At 37.5% G+C, this 14556-nt stretch overlaps 1 protein-coding gene across 1 annotated transcript; it reads right to left on the reverse strand.

Annotated features, from left to right (window-relative positions):
* Positions 1-749: 749 nt before the first annotated feature.
* Positions 750-6919, reverse strand: LOC116335880 (5-hydroxytryptamine receptor 3A-like). Its single transcript, XM_039616850.1, has 10 exons — positions 6811-6919; positions 6024-6184; positions 5891-5935; positions 5406-5515; positions 4254-4423; positions 3994-4154; positions 3376-3586; positions 3113-3259; positions 2702-2787; positions 750-1273 (listed from the first exon to the last, which is right to left on the reverse strand). Exons 1-10 carry the CDS (start codon positions 6848-6850, stop codon positions 1055-1057), a joined length of 1350 nt encoding a protein of 449 aa, XP_039472784.1. The 5' UTR covers positions 6851-6919; the 3' UTR covers positions 750-1054.
* Between the last annotated feature and the right edge of the window lie 7637 nt (positions 6920-14556).

Genomic DNA, 14556 nt, shown 5'->3' on the forward strand with positions numbered 1-14556 from the left:
CTGAGGTTTCTTTCATCTTGTTCCTGTTAAATCATTTTTTGAAGTATTTTTTCTCTTTGAGTCTACAACAAAATGTACAGATTTTTGGGATGCTATATACTATATGAATAATATTGATGTTTTTGGTTGTGATCAGGCTGTGGATAGCCTTTCAGATAACGTTCATCTGCTAGTTTTTTAGGCCTGCCACGTCTTCTTATGCCTTTCACATATCCAGTCAAAGTGCGCACTGCACACCGGATATATAGCGCTTTGAGAAACATGTTCTTCTTCTTTGGCATTTTTTGTAAATTTAGCTAAAGAAATGGGAATTACCTCCTCATATGTTAATGTAATAGGCTTTTTAACAACACAGTGTCTAAAGGTGCATTTTCAAGACAGTGTTTTTGTTGTTGTTGTCTGGCATGTACAGACACAACACCGGTTCATTCTTTGAGTTAGGTGGCTTTTTATGCTTAAATGATTCATATGTTAGTGTTAAGTGACTTAACAAACAAATAAATGAATAAAAAACATTCTTCTGAAACTTTTCAAGACCTTCAGAAAGCCTGGGGAACTGTTGCTGAAGACCACTTTTAAAAATTAAATGAAAGTCTGACTCATTGGAAACAAAATATAAAGAGACATGTGATGGCTTAAGGCTTTATTTATTAATAACTTATTAATATTCTGAGATGATAATATTTGTTTATTATAGCCCACAAACTGAATCATTGTTTAAGTAGTTTGGGTCTTTTTTGTTTCTTGGTTTATTGGACACTTCATTCAACACTCATTAAGCATAATACAACAGCTTGGCCTATGAAGTGATGGCTGATTAATCAAGAGTTTAGGGTTAAACTTTGATCATTCGCATTCCAATACATGTCTGCAGGATCGTCTAACTTTAACTATGTAAAAGTTGAAAGCAAAACTATATAAAGTGTATATAAAGCACAAAATAATAAGGTTTTACAACATTAACATGATGTCCTAAATCCAAAAAGACAATACAAGCCATATTTGACACAAATACTCTACAGTACAGAAACTGTAGTATTAATAGGAATTACTTCTAAGTGTTCCACTCAGTGTACATGAGAGAGAGAAAGAGCAACACGGTGACAGCATAGAAAATGAAGAAAACCCTGTTGATTCTGGCTGCCCACTGGACGTACTTCCCTCCCTCTTCGCTGCCACTGAGGTGCAGATTTAGTGCTTTCTTCAGCTCCTTCAGCTCCTCCAGGATCAGCACCAGCACATGATATTCTCCTGTATGATTACTGTTGTTAACCTGCACAAAGTCAAGCAGTCAAAGAGGGATGTCAGAGTGAGTTTATGGTGATGAGAGTGATATTGCATCATGAGCAATAGTGGCAAAAACACTAATCTGATGTCTAAAAACATTAAATGGACATAAATTGATATTATGAGCACAATCAGCATAATAACTGGCCTATTTTTGATTTGTGACGTTACCTCTGCTCTAGTTTCCAGCTAAATCAAATCTTGTATGACTATTTCAGGCTGAAATTAGGCCTGATGGGAAAAAATATATCAGGCCTCTGCATTATCACAAAGATGCCAGCAATTTTTTTTATTTTTATTTTTATTTTTTTTTGGGGGGGGGGGGTGCAGCTCCCACATTTAAAAAAAACAAAACATATTTATTGCATTATTAGCAGGTATGTACCAGCAACATTTTGTAGTCAGTATAGGACCTCTATTATACTTTAACGCTTATTAACACAAGGTTTTTTCCCAATATTTGTTCAAATAGTTTGATTAAACAGGAAGTAGGTTTTGACACACGAGAAACTCACAATTTTAAAGATGATGAAAATAAATATTTTACAGCAATCTAACATCTGTGAATACTAGCGTTTTACTTTTTATTTAGTGCCACCACTTACTTATTCTTAATAAATATGAGAGTTCATGTGTAAAAATACTGAATCTTGCACTTAACCATCATGTAACACTCTGTAACCTCATCAATCTGCAGTGACCCCTGGTGTATTAATGCCGCAACAACAGTTTGGTCTTTATTTTTATTAAAACTGCATAGACATGTACTTTTAATAATTTAATAACTTTCTGTTATTGTATCAACGATAATTTTTAGCCCTGAATAAAGAACAATTCTAAGTAATTTTCCTCCAAAACTGTGTTTTGGGGGGCTTTTCTTGTGTGTTTAAGGGAACTTAATCCCATTTATAAATAATCTTAGTATCAGTTATTTATAGCAAGTTTATCTCATCATCAGAGCAATGATATTTTATTTAAAACATTTCCTCCAGAGCTACAGAGCACATAATTTATCACTGACCAACAACAGCTTTATCCAAAGCATTACTTTCATGTGACAGTAATGTCCAGGGGAATATATCAGGACCCCAGAGGTTCCCCGAATAATACTGTAACATAATCAATGTTATTTTCTTCATTTCTGTAAGGCTGTGTTGTATTCTTCACAAACACGTATCTTTTCTTTTTAGTCTGCAAACAGGAATCTGAGCCCTGATTTGATGTTGGTCAGTTCAGTCAAAATGCATCTGGAGGCAGTGGGCTCTGAAGATCTTATTCATCCCACTCAAGATGAATTTACACATTTGTTTTGTTGTCACTGATTAATTAAGATCTTGTAAAGATGTTACAACAATTTTGCTCTCCTGTCATGTCATATTAATGCAATATCTGCAGGCATGTGCTCAAACTGTACCACTTCAGCAACAGGCAGTAGCTCATGCTGTTGCTCATCACTGGACACTATGCAGATGCAGGAACAGCAGGTCTGTCTTTTGTCTTCTGAAAGCAAACAGTAGGTTTGTCACAAGAATTTGCACACATCTACAACATGAAACATCTGCTAACTAAAGATAAGATGAAGCTTTCGAAATTAAATGTACAGCATGCAAATCATCGCCTTCTTTTTGTTCTTATTTTCAATATGTTTGCTTGTGTTTCCAGACACTTTTCATGTTTACTGCATTTAATGTTTGAAAGCATTTTTCGTTTGCAGGTTCTCTCAGGGGTTACCTGAGATCTGGATTCTTGTTTTAGCAGACTGATACTATAGACTAAATCTGTGATCAGTATCTGAGAAGCTTCAGGTTGTTGTTACGTATCTCACCTGCATCGCTGTTATTAGTTTTGGCTTTTTTATGTTCGTTCTTCACCTTGAGCTTGACTTGGGAGTCTTTTTCTATCAGATGTGTAACCAAAATCGTCTCCAGCAGACTGAGCAGCATAAGGGCAAAAATCACAATGCAGTATGTTGCTGAAAGGACGACACAAGCAACTGTTATTTTTTTTTTCTTTTGGTATCTGGTTCTTCTACATACATGAAATACTTCACCACACTTAAACATCATCCCTTAAGGAAGGAGTCTTTACCTATGAGTGGGGTCTTGTTGGACATGGAGGGCAGGATGTCGTTCAGGATGAGCAGCAGAACGGAGATTGCCAGCAGGACGGTGACTTTGAAGCCCAGCTTCTCTCCTCGATGGTCAGCGATGAAGAAGGAGGCGAGATCCAGGGTTAGGAAGAATAAGATGGGCAACAGGAAGTTAATGACGTGCAAGAGTGGCCTCCTCTTCATGCTGAACTGGGAAAACGGGTTCAGTGGTTAGGTTAGATTAACCTTGTGTCAAAGTTATCATATTGTGTGGGTGCAGTATTGCAGAAGTAACTTTTAAAATTGGTTATTTATTATAAATTGCTTGTTTTGGTCATATAAAGTTATTATCACAAGACCATTGTAGTCAATTCTGCAACATTCCTGTTTTATGAATACGAGAAGCTTTTATTTCAAGAAATAATTTTCATGAAATGGAAAAATGTCTCAGTTTAAACATTTCATTGTTTTCTCTGTTCATTTTACACAACGTCCTGACTTTTTTGGAATTGGGCTTGTAGAGATGTAAATGTTAATGACGTCTCTTATCTTGTTTTTTTGTTGTTGTTTTTTAATGTAATTTGCCACCTATGTTTTTCTTTCTGTGTATTACGCACAGTGTATATGAGGTTTTCCCACAGTTTATTTTCAAAGGTCATATTGACTTTGGAGATGGATAGTTGGAGGAATTCCCACTCTCCCTGCGTTTTCATCACTTCACGGGAAAACTGCGTGGCTCGAGAGGAGTTGGAGAAAGGAGAAAGTCGCATCTCATCTACTGTTTTGAGAAATGACAGAAAGAATGAGAGAAACGTTTCAGAGTTCAAACAACTATGAAAGCAGGAGAAAACACACCAAAACACTCATCCTCCCTCACCACAGTGACTTGCAGAACCAATGGTGATGTTACATTTCTGTGTGTCGAAGGGGAACTTGTGGACATCCATCTTACAGGTGCTGACAATCTTAATGTCGTCTTCAGAAGTGATTGTCCCATCGTGGGCTACAGAGATGTAATAACTCTGAGGGGAGTCGTCCGTCTGTATCCTAAGACCACAACGAACACACATTATTCTCTCTTGCAGTATGTTTGCAGAGCACCTAAACAGCATAATTTGATGATACTAATTATAAACTGACTGAATTATTCTGAAGCTCCTGCTGTCACAGCAGCAGGATAATGTGTTTGTTTTAAAGTAGTATAAAAGCTGCTGTGTGTACTTTAATAAAGTGTGCACACAATGAAGCTCCTGACCTTCTAAACAAACACAGGACGGCAGCAGATATCAAGCTGTTGCATTTGATGCTGAACAACTATAAAATTAATTTTTGCAAAAAACAAGCTCCTGCAAACATTCCTCCCTAGTGATATCCATTATGATGGTCAGTTTGGATTTCAGCAGGTTGTTCTCATAGTGTCTATATACCTAAATGCATTGAGTTGCTGCCATATAATTGGCTGATTAGATATTCCTGTTAACAAGCAGTTGCACAGGTGTACCTAACAAATATGTTTAGCCAAAAACAACGTAAACTGCAAACAGGAAAGTGTCTGTTATATCAATAAACTGGCTTAATAAATAGATAGCATCACAAAGCAGCATTGTCCATGAAAAATAAATTGGTGATGACCTAGCAAATAGTAATACTGTTTTACACTTATGACAGGTGAGCGGTCATAGTTTATTGGTTGTTATATATGATTTGTTTTAGCAGCTGCCCTCAGCAGTCCTGTTCACATTTCACTGTAAGTAAAAAGTATTTCAAATTCAGCTATGAGAAAAAGAGTTATGACCTTCGTTTCACTGTGATTTTCAAAGATTTAACATGCCAAAAGTATTTATTTTGCAATGTGAATCCAATTTTATTCAAAATATTGATCTCTCAGCTATTGCTGCTCCAGGCCAGGAAACACTTGTTTGACACACTTTGATTTGAACAAAATGAATAAAAGTGTCTCCTTTTGAACCTGTTTGTGTTTGATTTTGTAATAAACTACACTTCATGTCCGTGTATGTTGCAGACTCACATCTCATAAACGAAGACATCTGGTTTCCAGAGGATTTCTCGAGGAATTGTGATATGAGTAATTCCACAAAACTGATCAGGGTCCCATGAGATGCGTTCATTATTCCATATCTGCAGTAAGGTTAGATTATCAGAAAAGTCAAAGACGGAGATGCACAAGGTGTATCTCAGGCAGACCATGATTTGCATCCTCATTGGACTGTTTTTCATTTCACTTTGTGCAGAATAGAGCAGGTAGACCAATGAAAGACTGCATCAAACAGATCAATGTGCAATACTTAATTTAACAAGTCCTAAAACAACATTTGTGGAGCTTAACTTTATCATGAATGTCAAATTATTGTTTTTGTAGTGTGCTTTCTATATTTATTTATTTTAGTTTAATGTTGTTTTGAAACGTGCTGACATATATTTTTAATATAGACCCCAGAAAGATTAGCTGTGCCTTGTGTTAACCTAATGGGGATCTGAAGAAAATAAACTCACCAGGGTTGCCCAGACGAAGGGAATAAAAGTTTGTGTTTTCTCAATCTGAAAAGAAAGTGATGTCAGTAATGGCCACCTTCATTGTAGCATTTAGCTCATTAATTACACATAAATGTAGTAATGTTACACCTACCACAGCCAGGATGGCATACAGGATGATGTCCAGCTCTACTTTGGTGGGGTGTGTGTAGTCCAGCACAGGCCGGGTCAGTTTAAACACACTGTTATCTCTAGTCAGGTTCAGATAGTCCAGAACATCCTGGTAACTGCACACTTTCTGACAGGAAGTCACATCTGCAGCAAAATAGTTGTCAGATAAATGATTTCTCTTAGAATTTAGATTTTAAACAATATATTTTTACCATTCATTTTTAACTTTTGCTGGGAAAAAAAAGAGAAATTGAGAGATTGTACACAGCTGCTTAGTTTGCTTCTTGTTTCTTAATCTGTTTTTTTTTTTTTTTTGTCTGCGATGCTTTTATCATTTAATTTTCCTTGTAGTGTCAGGATACTGTTTTCAGGAAACTCAAGTTTCATAACATTTTTAAATCTAGATTTAGAATAATGTGGATTTTCAATTTTTAAAGAATCAATTTTAAGAATTGAAACTGTCTATTGTCATTAAAGATCCCTATGTACACTTCTAGCCCATTAAATTACTTGTGTTTCCATTTTTTCTTCCCTTGCTTAAATCTCAAGTTTCATCTTATTGGAAATAATAACTCTCATTTGAACATTTTACGGTCCCCGATTTGTCTTAATCTGTATTATGCCTTTATGAGATATGTACAAGAAAAGTTACTGTTACAAACAATGTTAAAAGTTAAAGAATCAGATACATGCAGGATGGGAAGTACTCTGCTTTATAAAAAGTCCATTAATGAAACGGAAATAACACTCCAAACAACACAAAGTCTTACCTGTTAAGATGATCAGGATGAGAAATGCTGAATGCATCATATATGCAGGTGTGAGGGTGTTTCTGTGTGGTTAAGCTACTTCCAGAGGAGCATGTGTCCCTGCTGTTAGAGCTGCTGTCCTTACATTTAATCTGAGAAGGGGAGGGCTGGGCACAATAAATGACCTCGCTTGCTGCCTTAAATGAGAAAAACCCTCCCCTGCACTCTGATTCTGTAATTGGCTTACAGAGGAAAGGGACATACAGTATATATGACACTTTGCTTTACTTCTTGAGGCAGATAAAGATTATAGCTTTACAAGAAGAATAACAAATAAACCTGAGGTAAAGGCAGGTGGAGGGAAGTATTATATGCTTTGGGACAGAGATAACGGAAATTTGCAGCTTGCTGGTGACACAGTCTTTGAGTTACATAAGAGATATTTCCTGTAATAGACCCAAAGCTGCAAACCTCAAAAGAGAAGGTAGAATTCAATTAGAGTGCAACTTGATCACCAAAACAATGTGGTAATGACATTATGAACACTGTCCCCATTTAAAACCACTTAGTCCCATTGTCTTCCAGTCTCAGTGCCCAGCTGAACATCAAATATCATGTATTATTTAGGCAAAAAGACTTTCTGTACAGTTAAGTGACTTCACTCATACAGTTCAGATTCAGCCTTTTATACTTTAATAGATTTAACAGGCTGGCTGTTATCAAACTGGAGTTTATCTTTGCTACTGATTATTCGTTAGATTACTTATCTAAATGAACAGTTGAGTGTTTGAGCTTCATTTTTGCTTCATTAATAATACAAGTATAACAGCTCTTAACTTTTAACCTCTTAACCAGTGTCTGTGGGGTTGTTATAAAGTATGCCAATGCAAATTAAACCTGAGTTCTCTATGATGGGCAACCAGGGGCCCCTCCTCTGCCTGTGAAAAAGTCTTCTAGCGGTATTAAGGTTTCTCACATGACATCATGTGCACATTACTTAAGAGTTGTTGAGTTAGATGTGATACAACCACTGGTTGGAAATGTGTATTTCCCGACTGGTTGGCAGCAGTTCCTGGAGGTTGCTGGTTTTCACTGGGTGAAATCAGATGCAAAGAAGGTGCTGTACCAGAAAAGCTCTGATTGCTTTGGCTGCTAGCATTGTGACAGCTGCCTGGAGCCTTTTCAAATATGTCTGCAAATAATCACTAACCATGAGCCAAGTGGTAGTATAACTTAAAGAAGTCCAACGAAAACTGCCAATTGCAAAGGTTCGCCTCACTAAAAACTGTGCCACAGCTCAGCCAACATATTTAACTGACTTTTAGCAATCATTTATATAGCAACTCCCTTTAACCTCCAGCAACTACTTGCAACTGGTTGCTGAAGGTTAATTTTTTTGTTTCACAACCAGCAGTTATCAGATGGCCGAGAAACAATCTCTAGATCTGTGTGGTTGAGGCCTTTTTCACTCGATCCTACATTGTCACACATCCAAAATGGTGGACAAGTTAACATGTGGTTGGTGGACAATTGTCTGCAAAACCTCAAAAGAAGTCAATGTGAAAATTAGGCTGGTTCTCGTTTGATCTATGAGCTCAGTTAACACTTTCCTAATGAGCTGAGAGTCTCGCTCTCTTGTTTAAAATCCTGTTTAATACAGTAATGTTTATTTTGTTCATTCAGAGTGGATACAGGGCACGCAAAGTGTTCTTCAGGATGGTTCTAGCTTGTGACCAAGAAGTCACAAGCTAGAACCATATGAGCATGCAGTGTCCCCGTTTTCTTTTTTGGAATAAACTAACACTCAACACTTGCCTCTGTGTGACTACTGCAACCTGTTTCAAATCAAAACTGAACAGGCCTTTTTGGGGTTATAACATTATAACACTTATAACATTACTCTGACCCTCTCTAGAAATGCCAGCTCCCCCTAAGAACACTCCATGGGTCAATTCAGGTTCTTCCTTGGTCCCTCTCTTGTTCTCTTTATTCAAACCTGATTCAACCTAATATTACTCAAAACATGAACCTAATTTCGTATTTGGTTTTTGACTTTTATTTTTTATATCTTAATCAACCGTACTCAGCATTTGTAAAACTCTTAAAAGCACTGCCTTTAAGAGGATCAAAGGAAGCACGTCTCTGCATGTGCTTCCTGTTGCTCCTTATCTGATTATCAACATCCTGTACACAAACTGTCGCTGCTGCTGCACGTGCCTCTCCTCTAAACTCACCTATCACAAGAAAACTGCTTATTCTACTAAAGGATCAAAGAAAAAACAACCACTTTAATCACTAAGTGTAAGCACCTAGTTAATTGCTCCTAAATAAATTTCATCATAGCTAAAAGCTCCCTAAGATCAACTTCTGTGTGTTGACACTAACTTCATTTTAAAACTCACATTTCCTGTGTTATAACCTGTTTTGGTACACCATTTTATTTCCTTTTTGCTGCTCTTAATATAATGATACATTCTAATTTATACTTTATCAGACTTAACCAAAATATATAAGCTTTTTCCCTTTGCTTCTGTTTTTAAACAAAAACTTGGTCACTTCAACAAGCATTTGTTATTCTATAACTGCTTTTTATGTAATAAGACTAATTTAGAGCTGCATGTGTTATCTCAATATTTTACATGTCACACAGTTTAGTTACAACCAAACTCCTATTCAGTTCCTCTTGTCTGTCACTTGTTACAGGGCCAGCTCAAATTCAGTTAAAAGCTAAATGAATTTCAGGCCCTAGGCCTCAATCACACACACAGGAAGCTCCTCTGTCGTCACTCACTCGAGCTAATTTACATAGTGACTCGCAGCTCCACAGCCAACTTGACAAGAGAAATACATGTTTAAACACTGGTTTTAATCACTCAGTACGAGAGCACTCCTAAGTCACTCTTTTAAAACTGCTTTAATCACTTTTCTTCTGTTAATTTCCATAACTCACTCCCCTGTCATATAACTCCTCTGAGTCAACTTCAACTTCAAGCTGTAAGTCTATTTTATTAAACATTCACACCATTCTATCACTCATACAAGCAGCAAGCTGATCTTCATTGCGTATGCTTGTGTTCTTAGCCAGGTTTATTCAATAACTGTTCATTAATCTTCATGAGCTTGTCTCTGTAAGGTTAATGCATTTTCTGTTTGTATGTGTATGTGTATGTGTTATTTTTGCATCTATGGCTTCACAGTCTCCCAGACACTTCCCAATTCTCCAGTTAAGCAGTCAGTTTTCTTTTTTTTTCCCGAATTACTAACCCAAACTTTAATTTCCCACCTTAAATAAAGCACTCCTAGTCTTCAGCCAGGAGCTAGGGCTTGCTTTTCAGGTTCATGGACACATCATTCTGTGAACAATTCAACCAGAAACTTGCCTTAACTTATCCATTGATGTTAACCTCTAATTTCTTCCGACTGCTGGATCTGGAGAGTTGGTCCATGTCTGCTTTACTCCTGAAAACAACAAAACTAAGACATTTTCATTATTATCACAAGTGGTTAAATGACCCATTTCTCTATCTCTGGTCAGAAATACCAATTATGCCATGCATGTAAGCGTGTTTTTCCTTGCAATCTACATTAATTGAATGTAAGCCGCTTTCTTCATTGCATCTTAAATGTGCTCTTCATTGCATTTTCATGTATTCATATTTAACACTTTATGCATGTTTTCACTGAGCTCTAGATTCAAACTATCTCACTTCTGATTCATTTCAAAAATACTTTCACATGTAACAATTTGTGTATGTGTATTTTCAATTCATTAATATACTTGTCAGTTATTTTCTTATTATTTTTACCTTTTGTATTGTTTACCTCTTTGTTGTGATGTGGTGGACATCCCTAAACAATCATGAGTTCCGGCTTCAATTTCAGTCCGATCATATCCTATATTCTCGCAGTCTAAGTCGTCCAGCTTCACCTGACACTGGTCCCTTTTCTTCACAGTGTCCTGTTCGGGCTTCAAAGTTCCAGCAAACACAGTCTGTTTCTTCTCTGTTTCTTTACAGTCTTTCTTTTAGGTTAAGTCCCAGCATGGCAAAATATCACATTCAGTGCCTTCAGTCTTATTTTCATTTGCTCTGTTTTCTTCTCCATTCATGGCAAATATGAGAGTCAGTGCCTTCAAGCAGACACATCACACTGTTCTTCACCAGCATGCATCTTGCATCTTTCATACTCCTGGACTCATCAGTGGTCGTCAGTGTTACTGCTTTCGCTTGCACTGCTTTTAGCTTCAATTAATTCTTCAAGTCCACCATGTTCTGTCGGTCTTCATCAGGAAATTGACTGTCCTTGACTGTCCTTTGAGTTTCTTCTCAGTTTCAGGGACAAAGTGAGAGATCAAGCTGCACAATTTCGAGCCAAAGACTGGCTTATTTTCTCCCAATTCTGTTAATCATTTAGCCGCTGTACTCAAGGATCAATGTTGAGAGAAGTCCACCTGTATTGGCACACTAAAGCATACAATTAGTATTATATTCATTTTTTCTTAAAGGCTTCATTTGCTTCATGTGCCTAGAGGTAACTCATCTGTCTCTCTGTGTTCTTTCTTTACACACTCAGTTCCTTTTATGGGCATGCAAAGTTCCTGTCCCAGACACACACACACACATACTTCCTGTTTCTTCAGGCAACAGGCAGACTCTGTCTCCCTTTAAATTTCACAGTCTACAAACGATCAGTAATTCTACTAAATCTTGATTTAAGAACAATACACCTTCATTTCACTCACGCACTTTTAAATAGAGCTCTTTCAAACATAAAAATAAACTCAACCTCTCATACCATCACTCATGCATTTCTTGAATTAAAAGCACTTTCAAACTTTCAAACATCCTACTTTACATCACAAAAGAAATATATTTCATACACACTTTTAAATGTTCTAACCTCTTTCAGACGCCATAAATCGTCTCACACACCCTGCCTTTTCTCTCACTCAGACAAATCACGCAGAGTCACTCAAATCAAATACTGACAGCAGTCACACAGTTAAAATCACTCAAAATACACTTTCCTATGCGTATTTTGGACATGCCTTCCATAATCAGAAAGAGCAAGTCAACAGAAAAAGAAACTGAAACCTCTCATCATTCTCACAGCTTCTCACCACACACACATAACTGAAAAATAAAACACACCAGCCTTTATGGCTCAAGATATATACATCTATCAAAATTCAGTCAATTACTATACATCCACACTAATATATTCAAACTGTATTTATACTCTCGTAATAAGCAAAACCAGCCTCTTAAATATAGGCATTTAGCAATATTGGCAAACAATAGTTATAAAGCTCAATACTCTCGAAACTGAAACCACCCTCTCTGCGCGTCACCGCTGCTCATTTGCATTTACACACACCATCAGTGCACATCCGGCTGTGCATTGCTGACACAGAGACTGATCTTACTCATAGATCTCATATTTTATATTACACAGAGACGTCTTATTAATTACAACTGCACAGATTTTTCTAGGCCTCTTAAACCTATATAATTTCGACAAATTTAATAATAACGGTCCAACCGATCAAGTCCCAGACTTTTTTGCGACCAATTTTAGCCAGTATTCCGTCCCTGACGGTGGCCCGATTGCTAATGCCCTAACCAAATTTATCGTAGCCAAAAAAGCGCAAAATAGGAGACTCTAACTCCTAGCAATTTCGGAGGTTCCCAAGTTCTCCCCCGCTGTCGACGGTACTATCCCTACTCTTCAGGGTAGGTCAAGGGTCAGCCTCCTGCCCAGGCGCAAGCGTTACCAAGGAGAAAAGTGCGCTTCTTAACAGACGCCACTGTCGTTCTAGAAGAATTTAGAATACTTTGAAACAACAATCTACATCCGAACCAGGATTAAGATTAAGGACAACCCTCAACAGTTTTGGAGATTCCCAAGTCCTCCTCGAATGTTGCCCGAAACTATCCCTAGTCGTCGCTAGGTGAAGGATAGATTTCTCTATCCAGCAGGGAGCGTCACCTCCGAGAAAGTTCTTAAGGGTTGCATAACCAATGGGGCTCCAACCCACAAAATGACCCAATTCCCTACCACACTAAATTAGCAGCTCCAACTGCTTTCTCTTTTCATTCCTTTATTCTCATTACTCAGTACTGTCACTTATACTTCATTATCATTACTTCAACCGGTAAACTTCATGAAAACTTCACCAAAATTAAAAAACAGACATTCACCAGTAATTACAGTGACCAGGCTTTTAATTTGACATGCCCAATGTGACACCTTTTGGAAATATATTTCAACAGGCAGTGTCTTACCTTTAAATGCCCCGGGGAATGCCTGCTCACTTTCACCACTGATTACCGTCTGCCCGTCCAATTACCACGGAATCCGGATCTCTCCGTCTACCCCAACATTCCCTCTCTCTCACCGGAACGAGCCCCCAAATGTCAGGGTTCAATGTTGAGAGAGGAATCCATAAATAAGCACAGATCCAGGCGTGTGCAATTTAGACGGCATTTTAATGAATACACATATGCGGAGCCAATACTGTTCAGATTCAGTATTGGACTAACTACAATCGTCAGCACAAAGACTTTATAGGGTTGGCAGTCTTCCTGTTACCAGGCAGAGTTAAACAAAGCATACGTCACTCCAAAACCACAATGACTCTTAACATAGTCTAAAACAGAACATCTTCTTGAATTCGACGCCAGGTGCTTCCTCTCAGCTGTCTTCGCTGTCGCTTATCTTCTGGGACATCTGGTCCACGTTCTGCACAAAATGTCACTCATGCACAACTTTGCAGTCATAAACCCTTACCTACTAAATGAGTCTATCTGTGTGTGCGTACACGTGCGGGGGCGCGTGCATGCTGTGTACTGCGTACGTGTCGTGACCTCTCTTACTATATGTGTCTGTATGTGTGTCTCGCCCTTAAATGCTCTCACATCTCACCCGTTACACTTCTGACCTTTCACCGGAACAGAGGCTCATCCTTACATATAATAACCTAACTGGAACTATATATGTAATCTACTGAATAAATGTTTTAATCAAAAGCCTCTACTAAAAGTTTCATATCCTACTCACAGTACTTGCATTCAGAGTCTGCTTTCAGTTTCACTTCTGCAAGAGCATGCCTTGCAGACGTGTTTCCTGTCCCTGCTCTTTGAGTGCTTCACCCACTGAAGACTATGTGTAAGAATATAAAAACATTCAAAAGCCTTTAAAATTATAAATTCAACTCAACAGTTTGAAGTGGTTATACTGAACCTGTAATAAAGACTAATATGATACCAATATATTTGAACATCTGAATGCATCTAAATACAACATCACTATTAACATGAAATGGTAATGATGATTATAAAAATAGCAGCAAATAATATCTTTCTCTTCCTGACAGGTTACAATAGCGTGTGTACAATAATGATGTACGAACCATCAGTAAAGTATGAAATGATCAAATAACCTTTCTTAAGTTAACACTTCTGATTTTAAGCTTGTTTTTTACTTGCCAAACTAATAAAACCATGAATAACTACTGTGTGCTACTAGATAGCTATCTAGGACTAGTATTAACTGTTTAGCTCGATCCTCTCTTTTAAATGTGGTCACATCTGTTTTCAAAACACCAAGAGAGCAAAGGGCAAAATGTCAGACCCTAGGCTTCAGAACATTAGCCCACAAATCAGCAGGTTACGTCACATATCTATCTTATACAGTGCAGTATATAGTCAGTGTCCCGAATTTCAAATATTGAAGTTGAGTACAAAACAACAATGGTCCAGAAGGGTT

Source organism: Oreochromis aureus, linkage group 8 (genome assembly GCF_013358895.1).
Source record: "Oreochromis aureus strain Israel breed Guangdong linkage group 8, ZZ_aureus, whole genome shotgun sequence".
Lineage (NCBI taxonomy): Eukaryota > Metazoa > Chordata > Actinopteri > Cichliformes > Cichlidae > Oreochromis > Oreochromis aureus.